Source organism: Sturnira hondurensis, unplaced genomic scaffold, assembly GCF_014824575.4.
Source record: "Sturnira hondurensis isolate 20B ecotype Veracruz unplaced genomic scaffold, ASM1482457v3 Scaffold0003681, whole genome shotgun sequence".
NCBI lineage: Eukaryota > Metazoa > Chordata > Mammalia > Chiroptera > Phyllostomidae > Sturnira > Sturnira hondurensis.
The window spans coordinates 3,557,531-3,584,133 of record NW_028076312.1 but is presented as its reverse complement, the minus strand read 5'-3'; the positions used below and the strand labels follow the sequence as shown (position 1 = coordinate 3,584,133).

The 26,603-nt window shown below is 40.5% G+C and overlaps 1 protein-coding gene across 2 annotated transcripts in view; it reads right to left on the bottom strand.

Annotated features, from left to right (window-relative positions):
• ACADL (acyl-CoA dehydrogenase long chain) overlaps positions 1 to 18,927 on the bottom strand; it is a 30,285-nt gene extending 11,358 nt beyond the window's left edge. The window contains exons 1-8 of one of the 2 annotated variants that reach the window (XM_037042031.1): positions 18,794 to 18,927; positions 14,505 to 14,660; positions 12,057 to 12,194; positions 10,578 to 10,742; positions 6,678 to 6,744; positions 5,655 to 5,819; positions 4,854 to 4,955; positions 3,207 to 3,320 (exon numbers count right to left, since the gene is read on the bottom strand). In XM_037042031.1, coding sequence (XP_036897926.1) covers positions 3,207 to 3,320; positions 4,854 to 4,955; positions 5,655 to 5,819; positions 6,678 to 6,744; positions 10,578 to 10,742; positions 12,057 to 12,194; positions 14,505 to 14,660; positions 18,794 to 18,870 — 984 coding nt within the window. In that variant the 5' untranslated portion in view covers positions 18,871 to 18,927. Of the gene's footprint in view, positions 1 to 3,206; positions 3,321 to 4,853; positions 4,956 to 5,654; positions 5,820 to 6,677; positions 6,745 to 10,577; positions 10,743 to 12,056; positions 12,195 to 14,504; positions 14,661 to 14,882; positions 14,921 to 18,793 lie in introns of those variants that run through there. The other variant, XM_037042032.1, reaches the window with a different exon arrangement.
• Positions 18,928 to 26,603: the final 7,676 nt, after the last annotated feature.

The window sequence follows — 26,603 nt, the reverse complement described above, 5'->3', positions numbered from 1 at the left end:
ACCCAGGAAATAACTAAAGTTTGCATTAGAAAAGAACACTGAATTTTCACTTCATTGAACATGGGTGGATGTGGGTGAAGGGAAGGAAAAAGAAAAATGTCTATCTACCTTAAATTTCTGAGTAAGAAAACTAGCTTCTGAGTTAAGAGTGTAGGTTCTGGAGTTAGAATATCTATGTAATCTTGGGCAAGTTACTTAACCTCTCTCTCTTTCAATCTCCTTTTCTGTAAAATAAGCATAAATATAATAGTTGTTACATAGAGTTGCTGTGAAAAAAAATGAGATGACCCGTTTAGCAGTGTCTGGCACACAGGCACAATGTAAAATAATGATAAATGGCAGCATTATCACTACTTAATATGTGAATTTTACAGTTTTATTGTTTATTTAATGGAAAATTTGACTTAACATCAAATATAGAAAGTATGAATGAAAATGGAAGCCTTATAACTACTTAAGTATGGTAGGTCTCCATCTTAAAAAGAAAGTCAATTTTTGTGAAACACATCCGGAGGGTTAGAGAGGACCACCACGTTTAAAATTCGAGAATAAAAAAGAGAAAGAAAACTTCATTGTTATGGGATCATAAAATGATATTTAGCTAAGTATAAGATGGCATTTCAAAGTCTTCTATTTCAATGTAATGATAGAACTAAGTGTACCCAGCTCTAGAACAGGGCGTGTAGACATGCACCGGTCATTCTTCTTCTATGAATACGTTAAATTCCTAAATTGAATATTAAAATAGTATTCAAAGGTACTTATCTAGCTAAATCAGAAAGACTAGACGAAATATCTCAGAAATCTCAAAACATGCATTTACATGGAAACTGATACTACTCATGTCAATTAACATGCTGGTGGAAGTCGAATGCTACTGCCACCTAGTGAAATTTTAGTGAAACCACCTCTGAAAGAAGGCAACCAAAAATTGGCACCTGCTTCGCAGCGGATTGAAACTATTCTCTTTTTGTTATCACACACATGCAACTATTTCCATCACATTTAATGTCTAGGAAACACCAAACCACATTTAACATGCTGAGCTACACAATCTGGGTAATATTACAGTCATCTTTGCTGTGATTTAATATGACTCCCATAAGCACAGGAATTGTATATTTCCAAGGGGGAAAATATATCTTTTTGGTTCATGCTTTACATGATTCAAAACAGGTCTAAATGCACGTGCATTTTAATAAATATTTTTGATGTAAAAGTAGTGATGGCTGGACTTCAGAAACAAGTGATACTAACTCCACTCGGGGTAAGGCTGGGAAAGTCTCGAGGCACTACCAAGTGGAGTCATTCCCTGTGTTGCTTGAAGCCTACAGGTACGACGTCCAGAGTCATACCTTTAAGTCATACCTTTAAGTCATTACCTCTGACACACAAAGTTTAGAAGGCAATCAATACCCATTTTCTCAGTGAAACAAAAAGGAATAAATCATGTATGTGAGTAGACTACTGGCATCTTGACTGAGACAATTAGTTGTCCTACAAAGCATCTCTGAATTACAGAACATTTAACCAGACTGGTCTCCAGGGCTCATCACCACCTTCCCTGACCTTTGTAAATGGCTGGGGGAGGAGGGCAGTGATTGAGAATCACTGATAAATGTAGATCGGCAATACATAAATGCAAGGGAATTTAAAGTGTAATATCTAGGGAGGTCAAATCATATGTTTTTTTAAAATGTTTTCTTGGCTAAGCATGTGCCTCCTTTTATAGATTCAGAACAACTGTATGTAGCTCTGTTATGTTGATTAGAAAGTTAGGAGGCAAAGAAATCTTTTCAGAATGGGACAAGTTAACTTGATGAATGTAAAGGTAGCAAAAGGGTCCCAAAATGACATGGAGTTGGTCCAGACCAGGAGCAAGAAGTTGACAAAAAAGGCTCTTTTATTGGAACAAAATAGAAGAAGACATTACTTAAGAGGGTGGAGAAGCTAACTTAATGAATGCTTACTTTGCCAGACAATATTCTGAGCAAGTTTACATGTATTATGTCATCTAACCCTCACAGTAGCTCCCTGGGTGACATTATTCATACCTGACAAATAAGAGAATATTTCTGAGAGGGATAGTACAACTTCTGTAGACCACAGGTATGCAAGAAACTGTGCTAGGAGTTAAACCACATCTGAGCTTAATTTCTACAACACTGGTTCTAAAAAGCTACTGGAGTGTTTTATCTCCCCTTTGCCCTTCACAAAGTCTTCAGTCAAGTCATTCTGCTTAAAACTTTTCAAGTTGATTTTCAAATTCAGGTTGTTGGGGTTTTTTTTGTTTGTTTTGTTTTTGCTGGTGAAATGTTTCACCAATTTGATGGCTACATAGCTTATAAACTGCTCCTTCATTTAAGGTGACACTAGACAGTCTAAAATTTGATCAGTGATTATGGACATCATATGCTGAGTTTTTCTGAAAATACCTTACGCTTGCCAGCCAAACCCAGGTTAATGCAACACCATCACCCACTTTCTCTGTGCCTAGGCAGTTAAGTCCTTTTCGAAAAACTGTTGCACAAAAAAGGAGAAGGTGCCCCTACACATTCATGATCCATAATTTCATCCGGGTCCTCAATACTGCTAGCAGGCTTACCATTTTTCTCTAGTTAGTTCAGTCTCTCACTCTGAAGAGGGGATTTCAAACCTCCAATTACCATTCACAGCCAACTCAGGAAAGAGCTGCTTCCCATTAGTATACTTTTACTTTCTCATTTCCATTTATTCCTCTACTTGCTCTGTTCTGGCACCGCCCCTACACCAGTCCATTAGGGACTCTTACAAAAACACCTCCGTATCATCACGCCCAGTGGGCACTCTCTGACCTTCCTCTTATTTTCCCTCCAAGCAGCTTTAGCCCTGCTTTCTCCTACTTAAAATTCTCTTTTCCTTCGGCTTCCGTGACACTTGACTGATTTGCTTTCTCTTTTTTCGGTGTTCATTCTCAGTTGTCTCTGTAGTCTCTTCCTTTCCAATTCCACCTTTAAATTCTGTGGGTTTTTTTCCCCTCTCAAGATTCTGTCCTAGGGTCTCTTCTTGTCTTACTGTCTATATCCCCTCTTCCTTGGTGATCGCATCCACATCTGTGGACTCTAATACCACCTCAATGAGATTTACTCCATATTTATGTTTAGCCTGGACCGATTTCAGAAGGGTCATTGACACCGTGTAATACTAAACCATGACAGCAAGCTTACCTGTATATGTGCAACTGTTTTTCCAAAAGCTTTTCTCTGTTTAACGTACTCCCTGGTTTCTTCAAACATAAATTCACTGGCTGAAACTGCTATTTCGGCAATCAAAAGCCTTTCCTATAACCCAAAAATTAAGTCTTGAGCATGATTTTCAGTATGCAAGTGGTTTTCACATGATTTCAATGATAATAAATTCCAGAAATAATCTTTAAAAAACTCCAAGTAATTTGTTTCTTAACTGTTTATAAAAAAGGCTCCTACAGAGATTTCTAATATTTTGACATATCTGTAATAACTCCCTAAAGCAAATCCTTTGTTTATAATTGATTATTCTTACTATATATATGTAGCTATATATGTGATTTATGAAATTCCCTCCTCTCTTGACTGGTTTATGAGAAAAGAATTCTGAAGTCATTGGTTTTGACTTATCTTTGCACAGCACGTACCCTGCAGTATCTGTGGAAAACAACATTTTAAAGTGCATAGTTAAATTCTGCACATTAGTGTAAAAGTATTCACAGTTAGTTCAATTCCATCTTGCTGGTGATTTTGATACTCCATTTCTTTTTTAAAAGATTTTATTTACTTGTTTTTTAGAGAGAGGAGCATGGATGGAGAAAAAGAGAAAGAACCCCATGATGTGCTCTCCCATGCCCACAGCCCGGGACCTGTGGGTCCTGGCCCACGACCCAGGCAACGTGCCCTGACTATGAATTGAACTGGTGACCATTTGGTCTGTGGGACAACGCTCCTATACCATTTCCGTGCCATTGTCCCTAGCCCTAGCGAGTGTCCCTAGTCCCCAGCTTCGTGATTTAGCTCATGCTACGGCAGTTTCTAAGCAGGTGTGGCCTCTTATGCTGGCAGGTCAGGCTTAATGATCACTCAGCGGCCACACTCCAAAAGCACAGATGTGAGGGCTGACCCTGCATAGCTAAAACTACTCAGTTTGAACTTCACAGTTTTCCTCTTTGATTCCAGGTATTACTATATTTTTAAAACCTGCCAGATGTTTTGGTTGATATTTCCTTACAAAAAGATAACAACAATTCTTGACTTGTCGTTCAAAAGCTAAAACTGTTGCAGAAAGGAATCACAGGACTGAAATACCTATTTTCTCTACTTACCAGCTTTGACTGAATATCCCCAAGTTCAGTTATGTACTTACCTAGCCTACAACTGTTCTTTTGCATTTAAATTATAGTCAAATGATTGGCTATATGACAAGTTTTATNAAGCACAGATGTGAGGGCTGACCCTGCATAGCTAAAACTACTCAGTTTGAACTTCACAGTTTTCCTCTTTGATTCCAGGTATTACTATATTTTTAAAACCTGCCAGATGTTTTGGTTGATATTTCCTTACAAAAAGATAACAACAATTCTTGACTTGTTGTTCAGAAGCTAAAACTGTTGCAGAAAGGAATCACAGGACTGAAATACCTATTTTCTCTACTTACCAGCTTTGACTGAATAGCCCCAAGTTCAGTTATGTACTTACCTAGCCTACAACTGTTCTTTTACATTTAAATTATAGTCCAATGATTGGCTATATTACAAGTTTTATATGCATGGATTTATATAGTCCTATATTACTTTATTCAAGTCTATTATCTAATCAAAAGACAGAATCTTTAATACTTCTCACCTGTGGAAGCTCTTGCATGAGGTAATAGAAGCCCTTATTCTCTTCTCCCAGTAGGGCACTCGCTGGCAACCGAACGTCTTCAAAGAATAATTCTGCAGTGTCCTGAGGGGACATACAATTAAGTGCAGCATTACCCATTTAGATTTCATAGGAACCCAATGAGGAGATTATTTCCTTTTGAGAATGCTGCCCCCCCCCAAAAAAAAAAAACCAACTGGGAGCCAAATTGGAGTGGTTAATGAACACAACCAGTAAGGGGTAAACCAGGAATTCAAACCCAGGTCCCTCGGATTCCAGAACTTCTGCCTTACCCACTACACTACCCTGCCATTCTAGCTCCCGGACTGTCCAGATTTGTAGGCCCTGAGAACTAAGGATTGCTAATGAATATTAACTATTTTTTTCTTTTTAGTAATTAAAAAATCACAAAGTAGTTACCAAATAATAGAAAAAATAATTTTTTATTTAATAATATTCTTTAATCAAATACAAAGAGGGCCAATTTTCATTGCATTTCTACATCATTTCTAAGGCAGATGTGTAAAACACCCCCATTCACTTGCACTGTCGACCGCCAGAAAAAGACACAGTTGCACGAACAGTGGAATAAATATCCATGGTCATTTCTGGAAAGCATTTTGTTTAGGAATTCAGCGTTGGAAGGTATGATTGTGCTTTCTGCCGTTCTGTATATTATATAAGGCACAACTGAGTGCATTCAATTATTTATACACAAGAACTTATTATTAAAAATTGAGTCAACTTCAGTATTACCCGAGTATGATTTATATGATGACTTACCTGGGCTTTTAGTCCCATTTTATGGAGCTTTCGTCCCTTGATAAATCCTTTCATTCCATTTTCTACCAGGAAAAGGCTAATGCCATGAGCAGGAGACCGGGCTTCACGATTTGTGACCGTGACCACGATCACAACGTCGCTTAGCCACCCATTAGTGATAAACACCTGGAAAACCCCAAGCACATAGTGATGCTCCACAGTAGTCCAAGTCCATGTGAAAGTCAAGGCTGGGGGGAGGTACAGTCAAGAAGAGTAAACCAGACAATGCATGCTTTATAACTCTCTCTGTATTTTATCCAAGTAGCTGGACCGTTAATTATTGTTACATAAGGTTATTAACATGTAGAAGGAAAATAATCCCATGCTTCAAAGGATGAAGCTTATGCAGGCCTCACAGAAAATGAACATCTTCTTTTTTAACACTCAGTCAACAACAGATATATTTCCTGAGTCTATACCAGACGTAATTTTAGCTAAACAAAAACCTCTGCTACCAGTGATATTAGATCCTAAGGCATATACTTACTCTTAAGCTTTCCAATCTTATCAGCGGGTTGATGTGCTCTCAGAAGGCCCAAAGGGCTCTCAAATTCTATCAAAGATATCTTCCTCTCCTACGATTTTTTGAGATGCTTCATGATATTTACAAAGGAAGCATTTTCTCCAGTTGCTCATAAACACCAAACTTACCAACCATTGTTGGCTCCTTGTTTGGAGTGAGCCACACCTTCTCCTTTTCTGGCTCGATGAAGATATGCCTGGAATCTAAACTAATATTTTCTATACTATGAGGAGGCATGCAAATGGGACAGAGAAATGGAAGAGATCTTATATAATACAACGGTTGCAAAATTCTAACCGCTGGCAAAACACAACACTTCAACTCCTGTGTGAACTCAAATAATCTCAGTTCCTGCGTGAGTCTCCCTAGATATGGTTGAGCCAATACTCAGTAGTCTTCGAGTCACTGTTTGCCATGGCAAGACTCTGGAGGAAAGGCTCTGGAAGCCCCTGCTCACACACCTTGCTGCCGTTAAGAATCCAGTCACTTCCATCCTTTTTGGCATGTGTTCTTATTCCTTGTAAATCACTGGAATTGTAAAAAAAGGTTAAAAATTTTATTAATTAATAAAAGTTGAGCCCTGGCTGGTGTAGCTCAGTGGATTGAGCACGGGCCTGCGAACCCATGATCGTGGTTCGATTCCCAGTCAGGGCACATGCCTGGGTTGCAGGCCAGTTCCCAGCAGGGGACTCATGAGAGGCAACCATACATTGATATTTCTCTCCTTCCCTTCCCCTCTAAAGATAAATAAATAAAATCTTAAAAAATGTTTAAAAAAAAAGTTGAATCAGGCCAGTGTTTTTAGGTAAGTGTATACATGGTATGATGATTTGAACCGTTTACATCATTGTAAAATTGATCTTTAATATTAGGAATTCTCACTGAAATGCACTAAAAATATCTAAGGTATTATATTCAAAATCATTTATACAAATTAATATATGATTTCAGACTGCATAAACTAGTCAAATATTATAGAGCATAACAAGGCCCAACTAGCACTGGAGACCCCAAATTGGACTCAGATGAGTTTTTAAGGCCCACCTTATCCCTGAGATCGTTTTCCACATACTTGCCTGCCTCTGTTCGCCTTGGTTCCTTCTCCTTCCTCTATTGATCAAAAGCTTAGCTATTTAGAGAGCTGTTTCAAATGCCACTTCCCCTAACAAGCTTCCTCTCAAACTAGATTATTTTTCTAAATATAAAATAAATATATTTAATACCATAAACATATTCATAATTAAAATATAAAAATACAGACAATATTCTGGACAAGGGAGAAAACAATTTAGTAAATATTTTACATCCTGGAATGAACATTTAAAATATATATTTTTCAGTATTTCTCCATGGAAACAGATACAAATACATGTATTTTGTGCACATAAAAATGGAGCCATATGAGTGATTTTGACCTAATTACATCCAAAGTTTTTCTATAAAATAAATTTTATTAGCAGCATAGAATTTCATCCTATAGATTCATAATGATTTTTTAAAAAAACAATCTCCTATTGTTGAAGTGGCTTCCAGTTCACAATATCCTATAATGACGAATGACCCCCAAGGATGGCGGGTCCTCATCATCCCTGGAAACTGCAAGTGCCATCTTGTATGGAAAAAGGGTCCTGCAGTTGTGTTACCTTGAGACGGGGAGATTATTTTGGATTGTCTAATGGGCCCTAAACACAATCACACATGTTCTTACAAGAGAGAGGCGGGCGAGAGTACAAAGACCGAAGAGGAGGGGCAACGTGACAACAGAAGCAGACACAGGAACGATGAGATCACAGGGTAATGGATGTCGTCAGCCACCAGGAGACGCAAGAGGCAAGAAGTGGGTTCTCTTTACATGCGAATCACACCATCTCTATGTTATACACCGGTTAATATGGTAGCCAAATAAGAAAAGCAGTGTGGAAGTGTATGACATGTTAAGGTATTTTACAAATATGCGTCATTATACAAAATGGGGTCCCTTATGTATGTGGACGGGAAAAGACCCAGTGAATCCCTGGATCTTTGCCAGCAAACTCAACATTTTTTCTGTGAAGGCCAAATCAAAGCAAGAAGGCAGTGTGGCCAAGCCATCTCTGAAGGCAGGTGAAATGAACCATGTCCTGTCTTCTTTATTCTTTCCCTCTCATATGTGTTCTCTTTAATATATATATATAATATATATAATATATATAATATATATAATATATATATAATATATATATTATATATATATAATTTGTTTTTGGAGAAAGAGGAAAGGAAGGAGAAAGAGAGGGAGAGAAACACTGATGTGTGAGAGAAACATCACAACAATTGGTTGCCTCTTGCAAGCCCCTGACTGGGGACCTGGCCTGAAACCCAGGCATGTGCGCTGACCAGGAATAAAACTGCCAGCCCCTCAGCCTGCAGGCCAGCGCCCGATCTACTGAGCCACACCAGCCAGGGCCACATACCTTTGCTTTATTTCTCACTGCAATCCCTCTAAACCCCAATCATCTTCACATGCAGCTTTTCTCCATTTTTGCATTCTCCCAGCCACATAGCCCCTTTTCTTGTCCCTAAATATCGAACTACTTGGCTATCTTTCCATTACGCTCACCAAACTTTCCCCCAAATCTGCTTCTTTTTTCTCCATTCTTATTCCCTTTCCTTCATAATTATAGAACTGCAGATAAGGACAGAAAATTTGAGTGAACAAAAACCAAGCAAGCCTTTGTTTGCATGAGTTAAGCTGGAGATACATCAAGATCTTTCATTATCCTGTTACCTCTAGGTCAGAACAAACATGCAGTGGGTTGGAACTGAACATAGTGTGATGCATCAGAATACTGGGCTGTCAGCCAGCTACCTTAGGCAATTATCTTAAAAGCAAAGAAAGATTGAATTCCTACCTCTTTTAGGTAACAGTTTTAGGCAAAAGAAGTAAGCAAAAAACCTTTCATTTTGGCAAAATTAAGTATCAATATTGGCCTGAAATGATAGGTTTCTATCTGGGAGAGATAAACACAATTGAAACATATTGCCATGTGGCACTATGAAATATCACAACATTTAAAAATAAATGGCACTGTCAAAAGAGAAAATCTAAAACATTAGGGCCCGATGTTTGCAGAAACAAGCCTTAGATTTTTAATTCTGCTTTGCCATGTCTTTAAATTATACATTGCTGTTTTCTTGGACATAAACCATTTCCCTTACGGCTCTGGCTTGTCAAAGTACTGTTCCTCCTCTACGCTTCCTTTCACCACCCAGCTCTGAAGAAGATTAGTCTGGATTCTCTGCCTGTTTTCTCCATACCCACATCACTCCTTCCGAAGTTACTTCTGCCCTTCCTTCCTCCCTGCTGAAGTCACCGTCAACACATTCCCCGTAGACTGCCGTGACATTTTCTCGACTCTCAGCCTATTTGTGACCTTGACATTACTAATTCCTCACTCCACTCCCGTTGCCTTTCCAAACTCATTCCCACTTGTGCTCATGACAGAGATGTAGAGATTTTCTTCGAACTCAATCCTTCTGTCTCTGCTGCCACATTTTCGGAGGCTACAAGTTCAAGGGAAACATATCACCCAAGCTTTCCACCCTTTCCTTTTACCCCTTGAAATCCAGTTCCACCACATGACATATCCAGTCATTCTTGAATAACCGGTGATTTCTCATTCATCCGATCTCAGTGGAAATGTAACCATTTTTCCTAGGCGTTCTCTAGCACTCCTGTCTAAATTTGTTTTTCCCTTCCCCACCAAATGCACAGGCACCATCGATCTCTATGTAACACAGTCTCTTGTTTCTCCATAGTACTTATCACAATTTACGCTTGTGAATATATCTGCTTATTTGTTTCTTTTCATTCTGCTCAATAAGCACATAGGCTGCATTTGCTTTACTCACCCCTGTATACACGGCACATGGAAGGGTCTTACCAAGTAACGGTCAAATGACTGAAAAAAAAACTTATTCATTTTTATGAATGGTTTTTAAAATCTGCTGCCATTCCAGCATGTCTCCATTGTTTCAAGTCCGTATTTTAATAGCCTTACAAGCATTTCCTTGTGCGTGTCATACCATATCTAAATTTCATCCTGCCCCAAAGGCAATGCATAGCCTATCATTTTATTTGTATTACCTTAAGTAAATAGTATCTCAAGCACAGCAAGGTTAACACCTGCTTTATTGCTGTTTGTATATAAGGCCTTATTTTCCCATTGGAGTTTGAAGTTCCTTGAAGGTGTGAATTATGCTGTGTTCATCTTCGTATTCCTCCTAGCATATTGCTCAGAGTTTTGTATAAAGCAAACCCCGAGGCAAATAGTTGCCGTAGAGCTGTGCCTCCTAGTCTTCCACACCGGTTGCTCCTTTACCTTCCAGCCCCGGGCTCTGTCATTGCTATGGCACCGATGCATTTCCCTGCAGTCATCTGGGGGATGAAGCGCTGAATCTGCTCTTTCGAACCATAGTTCGCAATGTAGGGCATGACAATATCTGAGTGCAGACTAAAACCCGGGCCTGTGCAATTCGAATAGGCTCTAAGGGGAAAAAAAGAAGAAGAAAATTTAACGCACAAAATAGTCATCTTGTTCTGTTTTCAGTTTCTCCAATTTTCAATGAAAAAACAACAACAACAACAATATAATATTAAAGGTCTTGATGTTATAACAGCCTGTATTTCCCCAAACCTCCAAAGTTCCTGAAGGTTTTCTCTCTTAGTTTTGACCGTTCTTTTATTTTCTGGTTCTAACATAATAACAGTTCTCTAAGAAAGTTGGATGAACACTTGGTAAATTAATAGAGAAAACCTTTAAAAATATTAATGACTACAACTGTATCACCCTAACATAGTAACTAATTTCATTTTAGCAAATTACCTTTACCGTAACAGTCTATTCTAATATAACTGTAGTCATGGCATGAATTTTGTACTCAGCTGTCTTCTTTTTAAATTATATGAGAAAATCTTATTTTTTTACCTAGTTGTCATAATAATAATCTTAGATACCTATAAAATATTATAAATTGCTTGTGTACTATAATTCACCTTTTCATTCTCCCACTGCCAGACATTTAGACTGCCTTCAAATTTGGGTTTTATGATCTAACATAATAATTATTTCTCTACATAGCTCCTATTTTTTCTATTAAATTATTTCCTTAAGATAAATTCCCCAAAGCAGTATCCTAGATGAAAGAGCAGAAATATTCTCATTTTTAGAAGTATCTATATTTTTAACCCCTGAAACACTTATTGTTCTACCTTATCATGCCACCGAGAGTTCAGGAGTATGTCATTTTCACTGCAGCCTTTCACTGGGTGTTATGATTTTTTGTTTTCACTAACTTTTGTAGATAATCAAAGTGATATATCTCAGTTCATTTAATTTGTATTTGATTGGTAGTAAGGATGGACTTTTTCATCTAAAAAACCTACCTGCATTTCTTTTTTGCTGAACTGTTGTTTTAAGTCTTTTGCCCATTTATCAACTAAAACCTTTATTTGTTCTTATATTTTAAACTTTTATTATATTTAATGGAAATATTTTTCCACTCTTCTATTCTTTTTCACATATCGTTTTAAAATAGAGAAAAATAACCAAATGAGTCAAGTAGAAATGAAGCTACCTATTTAATTTCTCACAGCACCTGTTTAAACAACTTAAAAGGGGGTTTCCTGACCTTCTGACATTTAAAAAATGTGCAAGAGTCCGCGGGTGACATACACCTTTACATTTTACACAGAATTTTCAGTGTCCTAAAGAGATTAGAAAGCATCATTTATGCTCATCTCCGAAAGGTGAGCAGTGTGCCCTCAAACAAGACTGGACTTCCAAGACCCCCGTACTTACTGCTCCTCCCACACAAGAGCTGCGGAGTACAAGTCCCCGCCAATGCCACCGTGATGCTCTGCAATATTGACACCGAGCAGTCCTTGTTTCCCAGCCTTTTCCCAAAGCTCCCTACTCACTTCTCCAGCCTTCTCCCATCTGCAAATAACAAACATTTTAAAGTCAGAAAAGCTTTTTTCACGATATTTTTTAAATTGACAACTAAACTTCATGAATAATGTTGTGTGGAAGTACACTTTTAATTCAAGGTAATTGGTTTTTTTTAAAGATTTTATTTATTTATCTTAGAGGGGAAGGGAAGGAGAGAGAGAGAAATATCGATGTATGGTTGCCTCTCATTCGTCCCCTGCTAGGAACCGGGAACCGGGAACCGGCCTGCAACCCAGGCATGTGCCCTGACTGGGAATCGAACCACGATCGTGTGGTTGGCAGGCCCGCGCTCAATCCACTGAGCTACACCAGCTAGGGCTCAAGGTAATTGTTGTTGACATCTTCCATGCACTTCTATTTGCCTCCTAAATAGGAGGAGTCAGAGGCAAATAGACTATTTTATTTATTTCTCCTTGTATTTGCCACAAGGCAAATTCTCTTTCTCACTTATATTTGCCACATTTGCCCCCTGTTCTCCCTGCATATTATTTACTGGACCTCTGAATTGCACCCACTGACATTCAGGCATCTCTCAGCTGATAATCTTAGGCAGCAAGCTTAGGTGTATCATATAGTCACCACATTTGCCCAACCTGTCCTGTAAAGACAACGCCATCTGCGTACTTTCTTACCGTGCTAAACTTACGGGATAAGCACATACAAAGGATCTGACAAGAGCCGTCAGCATCGTTATGGTTTAAGTAGGAACTACAAAGGCAGAAGCGCCTCACTGTGTAGCTCTGTCACACGAACTTCTGAAGGGACTTAGGTTTGGGCAGGATGGTGTGACTGCTGCTTTTCTTTAAACATGACATGACACGGACAGATATGGCTGGCTGGAGTTCCCGAAACCGAGAATCTTTTTGAAGTGGTTGTTAGTGGGATACTGGCACTTGAAGGTAATGATTAAAGGTAGTGCTACAGATACTTCAAGACATTTTAAAGGAAAGAGTTTGATTATCATGTGTTGTTTTGGTGTGTTTTGTATACTATCTAAAATAGCTTTGAAAATTATTTTATTATCAATTCCAGTTTGTCAACTTCCATCACTTTTACTTCAAGTTCTCACCAACAATTTTTCGGGAATGAAATTTAAGAGAGTAAATAAATGAAAAAAAATGTCTCTTAGAGTGAAGCATACTACATTTCTTTTGTCTTTAAGAACCTCATTATTTCTCACCAAAAACTAGTTGTATACAGCATCAGAGTTTGGCTAGTTTTACCAAGTCTTACTAGTCTTACCAAGAAGTATTAATAAAAACTTCATGAAAGCTATTTCTAAATCGCTTTTGAAAGCCGTTCCAGTTGTAGGAAAGTACTGGCATTGAATACATTTTTGGAAACATGGCATAATCCTGTTATAAAAAAGGGCAATTTTTGCATCATAAAGTTGTCGATCATTATTAATTAATTAATCGCATCCAGTAATAAAAACTGGCTACTTTGAGGTAGACAGTTCCCTACCAAGATTTTCATCATGCTGGCCTGTTGAGCTTGTATGTATTTTAATTCATTCATGAAGCAGAAAAAGAAATACTAGGGAATTGACTAATATTCTCTTGACACTTAATTTTCTCCCATTTTTGCCCCTCCCACTGGGGACCCTGCACGTGATCTCCATTTCTGTGATTCTATTCCTGTTCTAATTGTTTGCTTAGTTTGTTTTTGTTTTTACTTCTGTTTTTTTATTTTAGGTTTGGTTGTTGATAGTTGTGAGTCTGATGTCATTGTACCGTTCATCTTTTTTACTTTTTCTTAGATAAGTTGCTCAGCAGCAGGGCACACTGCAGTGTCCTCAAGGTGTAGCATGGTCCGTGTGACTGGGCCTCAGCTTGAGTTGGCCCTGACAGAGCCAGTGAGGGGTGAACAGGGGCAGTCCCGGGAACTCTGTGCCCACAGGATGGCCCACGTGCCCTAGGCTGCATGTGGCACAAGGGGGCTCCCAAAGGGAAAAGATGGTGGTGGCCCTGGCCTCACACCCTTGAGGGTTTCTTCCTCCTCTCCCTTTCTCACAAGGGCCACCACCACTGGCTTTGGCGCCAGGTCTGGGGCTTCCAGGGGATCCATGGTGACTGCACTTAAGGTGACGGAGGGGCTGCCCCACCATCTATATATTTTAAATTTAATTTATAAAGCTTTGAACTAGCTTAGAAATCTTGTATATTGAAGAAAGTAAAAAAAAGTTTACAGAGCACTGAACATTATATTTTTTTCTATAGAACATTCCACAGCATTCTAGGAAATAGTCCTTACTGTATTCTTAGGGTATATCATTTTAAAGAGAAATGTGCCACTTACTCTGCATGATATGGAATCACTTCTTCTTGAAAAAACTTCCTTACGCTTTCCCGGAATATGTCATGCTCGGAAGAGAAGATTCTTCTAATTCCTATATCTGTTAATTTTTTAGCAGAAGGTGTTTCAAGGCGTTCCTCCCCTCCAGAATGAGAACATCTTAAAAATACATACACATACATTAAGAAAATTAAGTGAATTGTTTCTCTTCATACCAAAATTAGTGCCGCTGAACAACATGGAAAAATCTTGCTTTTTTTCTTCAGAGACACTTTAGAGGCAAGTAGAAAGAATCTGAAATTTGACAAACCTGTTCTAATTTGAGCACCACCACTTTTGATAGGATCTTCCTTACCTGGATGAGATTAAGAAGTAATTTACCCTTTTTTTAATGATCTTTTCATGTCCAAACCGATAAAAACAGGAAATCATGCCTAGAACTGACTCTAGGTGTGAGTTGAGGTAAAATAGTGTAACTGCGATTGAAAATAACTAGTCGAGTGATCAAAGTTGTATATTCTCTAACATATCAAAGTGTAACATTAACCTCATGCTTTTAATCAGCTTCACCTTTTCCCTCTGGCTGAGTTCTTGTTACTGTTGAAACAACTGATTCCTGGATCGAGGCGCGCATGTCGACAAGGTACCACAGATGATGCAACAGAATATTAGAATGAGAAGAATGAGCCCAAGTGGGAAACACAAGACTGTTTCAGGCCCCTCCCCTCACTTCCAATTCCTTTTCTCAAGAAAGCCTGCATGTCTGCACTCTCCCCTAGGAATTCCCACCAATTCCCTATGAGAATCGCTGGTTTGACCAGAGATGGGAAGGTGGTTCTTGAGGCACGAGCCTGCCATCTTCTCAGGTGGCCAACCACTGAAATAAAACCGCTTCTCCCCAGCAGCTGAGTCTGGCTTACTTGGAGGCAGGCAGTCCAGCCTGTGGCTCATTTTTCCTGGTTTCAGTGTTGTCAGTGATGTAGACTGAATTATGTAAAATTCAAATATTACAATAAAATGATACTTTTAAGTCTTGATGTCACATAAAATGTTTATAATGTAATAATGTTTATTACATTGTTGCATTGTAAACATGTAATGTTTATTATTAAACATTATTAAATTAGTAATACTTAAGAATGTTATTAAATATTATTAGCCCCTCCAAATTAATATTTGATCCAGGATGATACAATTTCACATAGTGAGTGTATAAGATATAAACTATGTTGGTGCTATTGTTGCATGATAGAGCCAGTTTGGGTGTAAGTCCAAATCACAGGGCCCACCAAGCCAGGAAGAGAGTCCTCACCAGGAGATGAAATTGGTCAGCGCCTTGATCTTGGACTGTTCAGCCGATAGATTTATGAGAAATAAATCGCTGTTATTCAAGCCACCCAGTCTATGGTATTTTTTATGGCACTCTAAGCTGAGTAATAGACACTTTGTATCATTTTGTTTTATATTTATCTTTTATACACTTGTTTTAGTTGAGTTTTAATTTGTTAATACAATCTGAGGTGTCTTTTACATGGTAACCTTTAGTTATGAGCACTTAATACTACAATTTTTACACTCAATCTGCCTTTTGTCTTTATAAGAAATGTTCTGGTTGCTACTTGTCATCAAAATCACTTTGAATGCCTTATTCATTCACTGAATCAATGAATACTTTCTGAATGCCTATTATGTATCAGACACTGTTCAGGGGAGACTAAATAGTAGTAATAGGAGTGATCAATAACTTAAAAGGCAAATTATGTAATATATTAGAAGGTAATAAGTCCTATAGAAGAGGACAGGGACCAGACCGGGGGTGTCTGGAACCAGGCAGGGAAAGGTCACCGCATGAAAGTGCAGTCAGGGTTGCTGCCATTAGGAAAATCAGGAAAATGAGATTTGAGCCAACAAAGACAGTAGAGCGAGTGAAGCAGATTGCAGGCATAAATGAATGTTAGAGTAAGAAGGAAATTAGGGCAGAGACTGTCAGGCAAGATGCTATCTGATGGTCTCTACAAACAGCAAGGAAGCCAAGTGTGGACGGAATGAGTAGAGTGGGAAGAGAAGTGGGTGAGGGCAGGTGGGATGGGACCGGGACACGCAGGGTCCTCGCAGGCCTCTGTCCTGCTGCATCACACAGGCGACAAATACTTTCCCATCATCAAAGGGACCAATTCCAATTTCTTGCTAGTAGACATTAAACTGTAGGGAATTCCTTTGTCCATACAGGTTTTCCATCCTTGGGATTTTTTTCCCCAGAGGGAAGAATGTGCTGAGGCTCAGAAACTGGTACTTTAAGACACTGAATTATTTGTCAAAATAATTAGTAAATAAAAGAGCAGAATTTACATTCAAGTCTGCCTGGACCTTAAAATTTTTATTTCTCATGTTATGTTAAGAAAACCTTTGGAATATTTCTAAGCAAAATACACCAGTGCACAGGAAAGAGAAAGAAATGTCAGAAAGAATAAAGACTTCCAATTCAGCCAAAAGTGTTCCAGACAGAATATGCAGAGGGCATACAATCAAAACATTTGGAGGTAAGTTTGTTGGAACACCCATTTCTTACTTCAAGTCCAAGGAACTGGTACTGAATAAATGGGCCCCCTTTCTTTCTATGAAGACCAGGAAATCTGTATTGAATAAACTGGCCATTGTTTTCCTAAGGCTAGTTCTTCTTCTTCTTCTTCTTAAGCCTCATTTATATTATAAAGGGGAGAAAGATTCCCCTTCTTGCAACATTTGGGAGCTTGTTATATGTACCTCAGACCTCAACAATCTCAGACCTCACCCGTGACCTATGAATCAGATCTTGTATTTCCCTAAAGTGATTCATACATGAATCACAGCCTAGGCAGGGCTGCTTTGGTTCTTTGCAAATGTTTTCAGGAGAGAAATGATCCTAGGAGAGGGCTGCATCAGCTCACTGGAGAGTCAGAGAAAAGTTCAGGGGGTTGGCCCAGGACCAGCCCACGATGCCCATTGCTCGCCTGGTTGCAAGGTTCACGGGGACCGTTAGAGTTTAGGAGAGCTTGGGCTGGTCTTTGATTGGAGGGTTTTAAGTGCTGGAATTCATGGAAAGTCTTTGAGGAACATCTCAGAATATTTATCAGCTTTTTCAAGTGTGCCCTTCCAGAGTCCCGGTCTCCACTGATTGGTCAGTGTCAGGGCAGGAGTCTCAACCACACGACCAGGCCAGCCATGTACCAGAGGAGGAAAGGCCTCCCTCGGGGTTGGGGGGGGTGGGGGTGGGGGTGTGAGGTGGGTGCCAGTTTTGCCCATTGCTGGGCACCCAGGGCTTTCCACCTGGTGAGTGTAAATTCATCCGGCTATATACTGTTCTGCTAGTTTGTTTAGCTATCTGTCTCAATTTCCCCACTCCACTTGCCTAGGAATTTTCTTAGTTTCTTACTAACATGCCTCTCTGACATCAAAAAATTTGAGGATCACTAATTTGAAGCTCTTGGGAACAGCTTAAAAGAGGAAGTGTATCCTACAGGCAGGTTGCCTTCTCTGGGAAGCCATCCCCACCCTCTTCGGGAATAGTAGGCATTTGTTTCCCTGGTCCCAGAATATCTCAGAGCACCACAATGTTGTAAGGAGCTAACTTATCTGTCCAGTTACCCCCATTGATAGAGAATCCTCCCCGATTCCCATTTACCTATGAATGGATTTTATGTGGGACCCTGGAGTCTGAAGATTTGACCTTATAAACACTACCTTAACAGTCATCGAGCCACTTAGAAACTGTCCCCACGAATTCCTCCACGTTTTATTAATCAAACCATTTGTTCCTAATTTTCAAGTAATGTCCTTGTGTGATGGGCCGTGCCAGGTTATCTCCTGTCCCAGAGTGTCTTCTGGGAGACGCTTCTCCAGGCCTGCTTTCTCTGGATCTGCGGCCGCCCAGGTCCTGCCTGCCCCTAGGTCACAGGTTGCTGCCTTCGGGGGCCACTGGTGTAAAGTCGGAGGCAGCGCACGCACGCTCAGCGCCCAGGGGTGACTACTGCACCTGCTTCCTGTGTCAACCGCAGAAGCCTACCAGCTGGAGTGGAGCCGGGAGACAGGGTTTGGTGACACCCGCCTTCCGGCCCTCTGACTGTCCCAGTAGCTCCCATCCAGCCCCAGACCCTTCTGCACCCGCTCTGGTCCCCAAGGCCCAGCCCCAGTCCCCGCTGCAGCTGCCTCCTCCCAAACCGGCTGTCTGGTTCCCAGTCCCCAGGAGGGGTGGGTCCCGCTGCCCAGGCCAGGCAGCCTTCTTGGCAGGGACAGCTGGAGCCGGGGGCACTCACCTCGAAGTACGAGGAGGACACGGAGCGTTCCGGCTGCCCCACAAGCGCAGGGACCCTCGGAGGAGGCGTGAAGCCATGGCGAGGTCGGTGAAGGGAGGAGGGGCGAAGGACGTGACTTTTTGGGGGACTTGAGGGCGGGACACTCGGTGGGCGGGCTGTCAGCGGGGACCCTCCCACTCTGCAGCCTCACCCGGAAAATGGCAGGCTGGCCCGGTGTTGAAAGCACCCGAGCACCCTATCGGAGCTGCACCCTGCAGCCCAGACACCCCAGGCTCGCCGGCCCCTGGGGGTGTTGCCAGGGGTTGCAACACATCCCTCTTCAGAGTCTTACAGAGTTAAAGCAAAACCATTCGTTCGTTTGCTCTGCAGAATTCTAGCTAGTTCATCTAAGCAGTTATTTTGAGAATTCGTGGACTGCTTTGAGACACAGAAGTAAGCCTGCTAGCTTCGAAATGGACCCAAATACAGGCCCACAAAAGTTTTTTTTTTTTCCACATTGAAAATTGATTCACTTTGCACAGACAACTATACAAACACTAGTTTCAAAGAACGGTGCTGTTATTTTTTTTTTCTGGCAAAAATTAATGACCACTTTCTGGAAAAGAGGTACAAATACATTCAGGATGCAAATCAAACTCGTTGGTTCAGTTCTCCAAGAATATTTGATTTGAATTCATGTCTTGCCAGTTTCTTTTTCCTCACGTCCTCCACTACTGACATAATCTACGTTTCAGTTGAGTGAAGTCTGAGCTCTTGACATTTATGGATTTGGTTTTTTGGTACTGGGGTGTCTCCAAAAGTTTTGAACTCTAAAGAGTTTTCAGAGTGGATTGGGAGGGACTTACGCCACTCTAACAACTGATGACAATGGTCAAGGGCTGCAGAGGCACAAAGGGAAAACGGATTTTGTGTTAGAGATTAAGAACTAACAACTAACAATGCAGAATATGAAGAAGTTAAGAAAGAGGAAGATTAAGTCCAAAGAGTAGTGTGTGGGTAGTAGTTGATAGGGGTTGACAGGGCTCCCCATGTGGGTTTGCTAGAATTCTGGACTTGCTGGCTGGTCAACTGGCAGTACTTTGACCAATAGAAATCTGTGCCAGGGTATTTAGCAGCTTCATGGGAGTAATGAGGGTAATAATAAAACTGGACTACTTAGGTGCAGTCTGAGAATCACTACAGTAGCCACTCCTGTTGAATCAGAATATCCGATGCTGAGGCCCAGGAGTTTGTAGAGTAAACACATCCCTCAGGTAATTTTTTTAAAGATAGGCTTACCGCATCCACTTTACTTTGTATAAAAACACCATGTGGCAGCCCAAAGCTCAAGCCTGGGTCTTCTGCATGGAGACTCTCATGTGGACCCTTACTAGAAGGTCAGTGAATTTCTGATAGGGAAACTGGGTGAGTGTGGTCTCTTTAGAGGTGTTTGGGTGAGATAGCTATAGATCTTGGAAATGGGATAAAAGATGGCCTTGGCAAAGTTGTCCAGGGCAGCACGGTGGCCTCTGGCCTTCCATACCAGTCATCCTCAGCAGCTTCTTGGGTGAAGAGGCCCAGAGAGTAACAATGTCTCTGAGGGTAGGCATGCAGGGCACCAGCACAGAGATGCAATGGCCTCTCGCCTTGTGAGGGATGACATGGGGCATGTGGATCTTGATCCCCAGTAGCCTTGCTACCCTGCATCTATGGAGAAGTGGGCCAGGACCATTGCCCCACACTTGGTGGTGGTTATCTCTTTAAAGCACTTGACACCAAGATCAACATGGCCCTTGTAGTCCCTGAGGGTAAGAAATGCCTTGAACTTGGTCCAGTTGCCAGCTCGGGTTTGCTTTTACATGGGCCTAATCTTCTAAGATGTTCCATTTGTCACATGTATGTACTTTTTCCTGTTTAATTTGAACATATGTTGGATATGCCACATCCCTTCACCCCTAGTATATATTCCCTAAAAACAAAGAAGTTCTTTTAGTAACCACAGCACAGTTACACGTAGCTAACTTGAAAGAACATTCTTAGGTAATCTGTAGTTCTTATTCCAATTCAACAAGTGTCCCAACAGTACCCTTTTGTTATGATGAAGTCTGTTAAAAAACAAACAAACAAACAAGACACAACCAGTTTAGTCATACAAACAAAGCTTAATTTAGGCCAACAAAATTTAAAGTAACTTGACCTGGGTCATCTCTCAATTATGCCTCTGAAAATCAGATACAAAACTTGAACTTAATCCTCAAGGTTGATATGTAGAAATGACTGACCAATTCCCTATCAATTAAGAAAATTCTAATGTCATAACCAATTACTGTGAAGAATAAACAGTATTGTTTCCTCACTGTATTAACAATATAACCCTGAACCTCATTGCCTGTTATGGCTTGAGTGCTTCTGGTTCTGAGAGCTGTCTTTTTGGTATGTGTGCAATAAACTTATACTAATTAGTACTTTGGAGATTCATTGGTTTTACTTTGGCTATTTTTGGACTTTTGACATTTCCTCCAAGTTCTCTTTTTCATTTATGTCACTGACAGTTTTTGAACAGTAAAGGCCAGGTATTTCATAGAAATAATTTAGTCTGGCAGATGTGAGGTTTCCTCACGGCAGAATTGGGACATAAATACGTAATATGCTGTCTGCCTCAGCACAGAGCATTAGAATGTCCCTGGTGCTAGTTTGTCCCATTCTTGGGGAGATTAATTTGAACCTCCTTAATTTCAATTCCTTAGTTTGGTTAAAATGGTGTCCACCAGATTTCTTTACTGTAAAGTTACTGTTTCAACTGTGAAATAAGAACAAATATGCTTCTAAACACAGTAGCTCAGAGTGATCTGAGCTAAAATGAAATGAAAGGTTTCACAAATAACACAGATAATTTAGGCAAATCACCCAGTATTTCATGAACACTTTTAGCCATTTATATCTTTCTGGCAGGAATAAGTCACAGCTTTTACCCAGGAGTTCTACCGGGCATGCTTTTATTAATTGACATATCAATTTGGGGCCAGAGAAATCAGGGAATGTTCCAGTTGGTGCATGTTAACTTTAGGAATTAGCAGAAGGGAAGGCAAAGTAAGGTCACTGGAGGAGCGAGGAACAAAATTATGAAAGAGTTACAGAAAGGAAGGAAGGACAATAAAGAAACCCATCCAACTGAAGGGTGTGTGCTGGAAAGAAGTAGAAATTCAGGTTCACCATGAGCTACAGGGTATAGTGGATAGATTTCCACATGAGACTACATGGGTTTGAATTCAGGCTCCGCTCATTAACCCTTTGTCAGTTGTGATTTTGGGGATTGAGTGGGCTGGTGTTTATCAAGGGCATGCCACAGAGGTTGGCTGTATTGTAACTATTTAGTTATTCTTGGCCAGTATGTTTACTATTATTGAATGCCACACCAGGGAACCATTCATTCTCTTATTCAGTAAATACTTGTTGAGTTTCTCCTAATGTTGAGGGTTGATGCTGCTGAAGACGAAAGCCATGCTTTCAAAGATTTTGAAATAGTAATGAAAATAAGACTGGTGTAAGATGATTTAAAATACAAGACACAGTATGATAACTGTAGGAGAAAGCTAATGCTGCAGAGTAGGGAGCAGATGCTGTGGGTTGCCTAATTGGTTTGCTTTTTTGTTTCTTAATTTTTGTGGGATAACAGGAAAAACACGGGCTATAGCATTCCACAGATGAAGGTTGAAAACCTCTGTCTGAGTTACTGAATTTCTCTGCCCCTGTTTCTTTATTTGTAAAATGGAGATATTAATAGTATCTACTCTCAGGGTGGTGAGGCCAAAAGAAGGTAAAATATGTCAAGCATTCAGTCTGGCAGCAACAGGAGCACAGTCCCTAGTGACGCCATAACTGTTTTCCCTGAGCTTAAGTCTTAGGAGAGGCCGCGCTCTTCCCAAGTTGCCAGGGAAACGCATAGGACCCAACCCTTCCTTTTGGTTTAATTACTGTCCTTCATTCAGGAAGGATTTGCAGGACAGAAGGAGGTTTGACTTCGGGTGGTGAACACACAGTGCGATACACAGATCATGTATGATAGAATTGCACACTTGAGACCTATATAATTTTACTAACCAATGTCACCCCAATAAATTTAGGTTTAAGAAAAGCTTAAAAAAGAAAAGAGAATGGACTTGTGGCAGCTGCTCCTTCTAGTTTCCAATATTTAGGCCGGTATCTTCATTGGACACTTCAGATGATCCTGTTGGTGCTGCCAGGCCACAGGGCGAGCCAGAGTTACCAGTGTTTGCTTTAGCTCTAAGTCTGCTCTGCTTAGTTCTTTCAGTAGCTTGTTCTCCCTGTCTTAGTAGGAAAACGAGAGAAAGAATGGCGAGGCCTCCTTTCCTAATACTATTTAAGAAAATGCTGCCCTTACCTGTCCTCCTTCCCAGATAAATTTGAAATCAACACTAGGGATTTTTTTAAAGCTAATACCAATATAAGCTAAGCAGAAAAGAGTGTCACTTCCCCAGACTCTAGAACTGAGCACTAATTGCACTAGTCTGGTATATATAACCACTGAGAATGTTAGAGTTGGAACTTTCTTTGTCTCTGGGGAAGCAGAGGATTCACTCTTCAAAGGAGAACACAAAAGCCCAGACCATGAAGGGACAGGGGTCCTGGACAGGACCTCTGAGTTGGACAGGTTCCAACTCTGTGGAACCTTTAACATGCGTTAAACTCTGATGAGGATTGCGGCAGTATCACGAGATCACACGGCAGACACGGGGAAGTTCACGGGAGTGGAGGGAAGAAGTAGACTAGAGTGGAAAGATTATCTCATAACGAAAGCAAAGCCAAAGAAGGCGCAGCAAGGGCAGGGCTCAGCTGGCTCCTTCTGGATGTTGGGAAATTGCTGCGGCTCACCCGACCATTCTGAGGGCTCTTCATACACAGGCGACTGCAACAGGCACAGACTTGGTAGGTGCCACCTGAACTCCCCGAGCCTCCATTTACTCACCCAGAAGTAGAGAATAATGTGCCTGGATCATGAGGTTGTTGAAAGGATTTATCAGATAATTATCAACTTTATATATAAATTTTTGATCTCTCGGAAACTTATTTGGGCATACTAATACATTCCCCCCCTGCCAGATGACTGACTATTTTTCCCAGCATTATTTATTGAATAGTTGATTTTTTAAGCTGATTTAAAATGCTCTCTCTATCATTTGCATTCCATTTCTTTTTCTTTTTTTATTGGGGTGACATTGGTTAATAAAATTATACAGGTCTCAGGTGTACAGTTCTACAATGTACCATCTGCGTATTGTATTGTGTGCTCACCACCTCCAGTCCAGTCTCTTTCAGTCCCATTTATCCCCCGCCACCCTCTCCTACCCCCTGCAACCAGCTTTCCTGCAGGTAATCAGAATACTGTTAGCTGTGTCTATGAGAAGGGTTTTTTTTCTTATTTTTTTTTTTACCCTTTTCACCCAGCCCCACAACTTCCCTCCCCTCTGACAGCTGCCAGTCTGTTTGCTCTCTACCTATATAGCCCAGGTGGCAAACACAAGGCCTGAGGGCCGAATCCAGCCCTCCACCTTGTTTCTACCCGGTGGCAACGCCGAGCTCCTTGCCCCTAGTTAAGGAGTAGTTACATTTACACAGTCCTAAATGACATTGGGCCCTTTGAAGGCGACCATGAGGCTGATGTGGCCCCCGGTGAAAATGAGTTAGACATCCCCAACCTGTAGGTTTCTTTCTACTTTGCTAGTTTACATTGTTCATTGGCTTCATATCTGGGTCTATTTCTAGACTTTCTATTCCATTTATCTGTTCATTTATTCAACAAATATTTGTTGGGAGCCTTCTCCTTGTCTACATGTCAGACACTCTTCCAGGTGCCATAGACAAAAATGAGCAAAACATGTTTCTTAACCCTGTGGAGCTTGTCTGTGGGAGCAGACAATAAACACAAAAATATGAACCAGGCGCTGATAGTGCAGTGCAGATAAGTCCTGTGTCTGTTCGTGAGGCAATTATGCACTGTTTTAATTATTTTGAACTTTGATCCCAGAAAGAATGGGGTGGAAAATAAGGAAGGAAAGACAGAAGGAGGGAGGTGGGGAGAGAGACAGAATTATGTTAAAGAGATACTATAGAAGAGTGAATGGCTCTGTTTGCTCGGCCACATAACTCTCTGTAGAACCAAGGGCAAGTGGCTTAGCCCAGATCTCAGACTCTTTGACTGTAAAATGGGGGTACTGCAGTGGGTTGTTATAAAGCAAATAAAATATAAAGGCGAGAGGCCATTGCATCTCTGTGCTCGTGCCCTTCATCCCTACCCCCAGAGACATTGTTACTATTTGGATGTTTGCAAAATGAAGCAAGCAAAGTGTGAAGCAAAATAAAACTACCTGGCTCACCACATTCCTTAAAACATTTTCTTTTCACCCTTCTTACATTTTGGGTGGCTAAAGCCTCCTGCCATTCCACTGCCTCTCTTTCAAGATGGGATTTTCAGAACATGGCCTGGGTTAGTGCTGGGGTGCAGAAATGTTAAGTGGTTGAGGAAAACTTCATCTCTCAGTGGAAAACTGTTGAAAAAACAGCTCACCACTGCCTGAAAACCCAAACCCAGTCCTTCCTGGTTCTAGGAACTTCAGGGGTTTTAAGTTGAGAAGGATGGAAAGAAAATGCAAACCACTTCGGTGTCCACTGATGACACACAGAGAGAAGGCTATATAAAGAACAAGTCCTGGAAGCTTGCTGCTGTGGTGTAAGTGGCATTCCAGGGCAAAGTTCATTACCCGTGAGAGTAGAGGAAGAAGAGGGGAAAAGCTTGCAGGATCCAAAGGAGGTAGCCTGTCCTTGCCAGCCATGCAATATTGTGTCAGCTTTCTGGAACCTGGCTGGTTTCCTGATGTCAATAGGCAAGCGTTGTCCCAGTTGCAGAATCTACAGATTGAGGGTGGATATTGCTCCAGCTACTAGGCCTAGCTGAAAGAAAGATAACATCAAGTGAAATCCCAGGCATTTCTTTGATTACCTAGGAGATGATAGTGTTTTGTTGTTTTTTTTTAATTTCTAATTACCCAGAGGGAGATACTAAATGACAACTGCATTGTGAATTTTCAACCAGCTGTTCTGGATGAAATACAGGCTGTCTCTGCTACAGTATGTCACCTTTGCAGCTAATGAAAATTCTAGCACAATGTTACCTTCCCAGATTGCAAAGAGTTGATAAATAATGTCTCATTTTCACAATTTGAAAGTACTTACCTTCTAGGACATTTAGCAAAGTGTCTTCACAATCTATAAAGCAAGCCATTAATTTAAAGGTAATTACACTTGACAGTTCACTCAGATAAGATATGTAGATATAGATACCTCGATCTGCTCCAAAGCTGTATGAATTTTCATTAGAGATAACATTTATCCTGGTGCACTATTGCAAAATTAGCACGATACTAAAAGACATCCCTAGAATTTAATGGTTGAATTCCAGTGGAGAAAAGGAAAAGATTCCCCGCCCCCCATCATTTTTAGTACCTCTGAATTTTCTTCCTGCTACAGAGGACATTTGATCACAGTTTGATTATGGAGGAACTTTGTTTATAATTAATTTATTTAAGTTGCTGACAAGTAAAGCCCCTTAAAAATATAATAGCAGCAAATATTGGCTCTCTGTCTAAAATCAGTGTTATTTGGCTATACTCTACGTGGTCTCTCACCATAGGATTTATGAAACGTGGAACTCATTGCTTGTACTTTTGCAAAAGTGTTTTACTTAATGTTGTGACTGAATTTGAAACTGTTTGGCCACATTACAACTCTTCAGATTGTCAGATAACTGTTAACT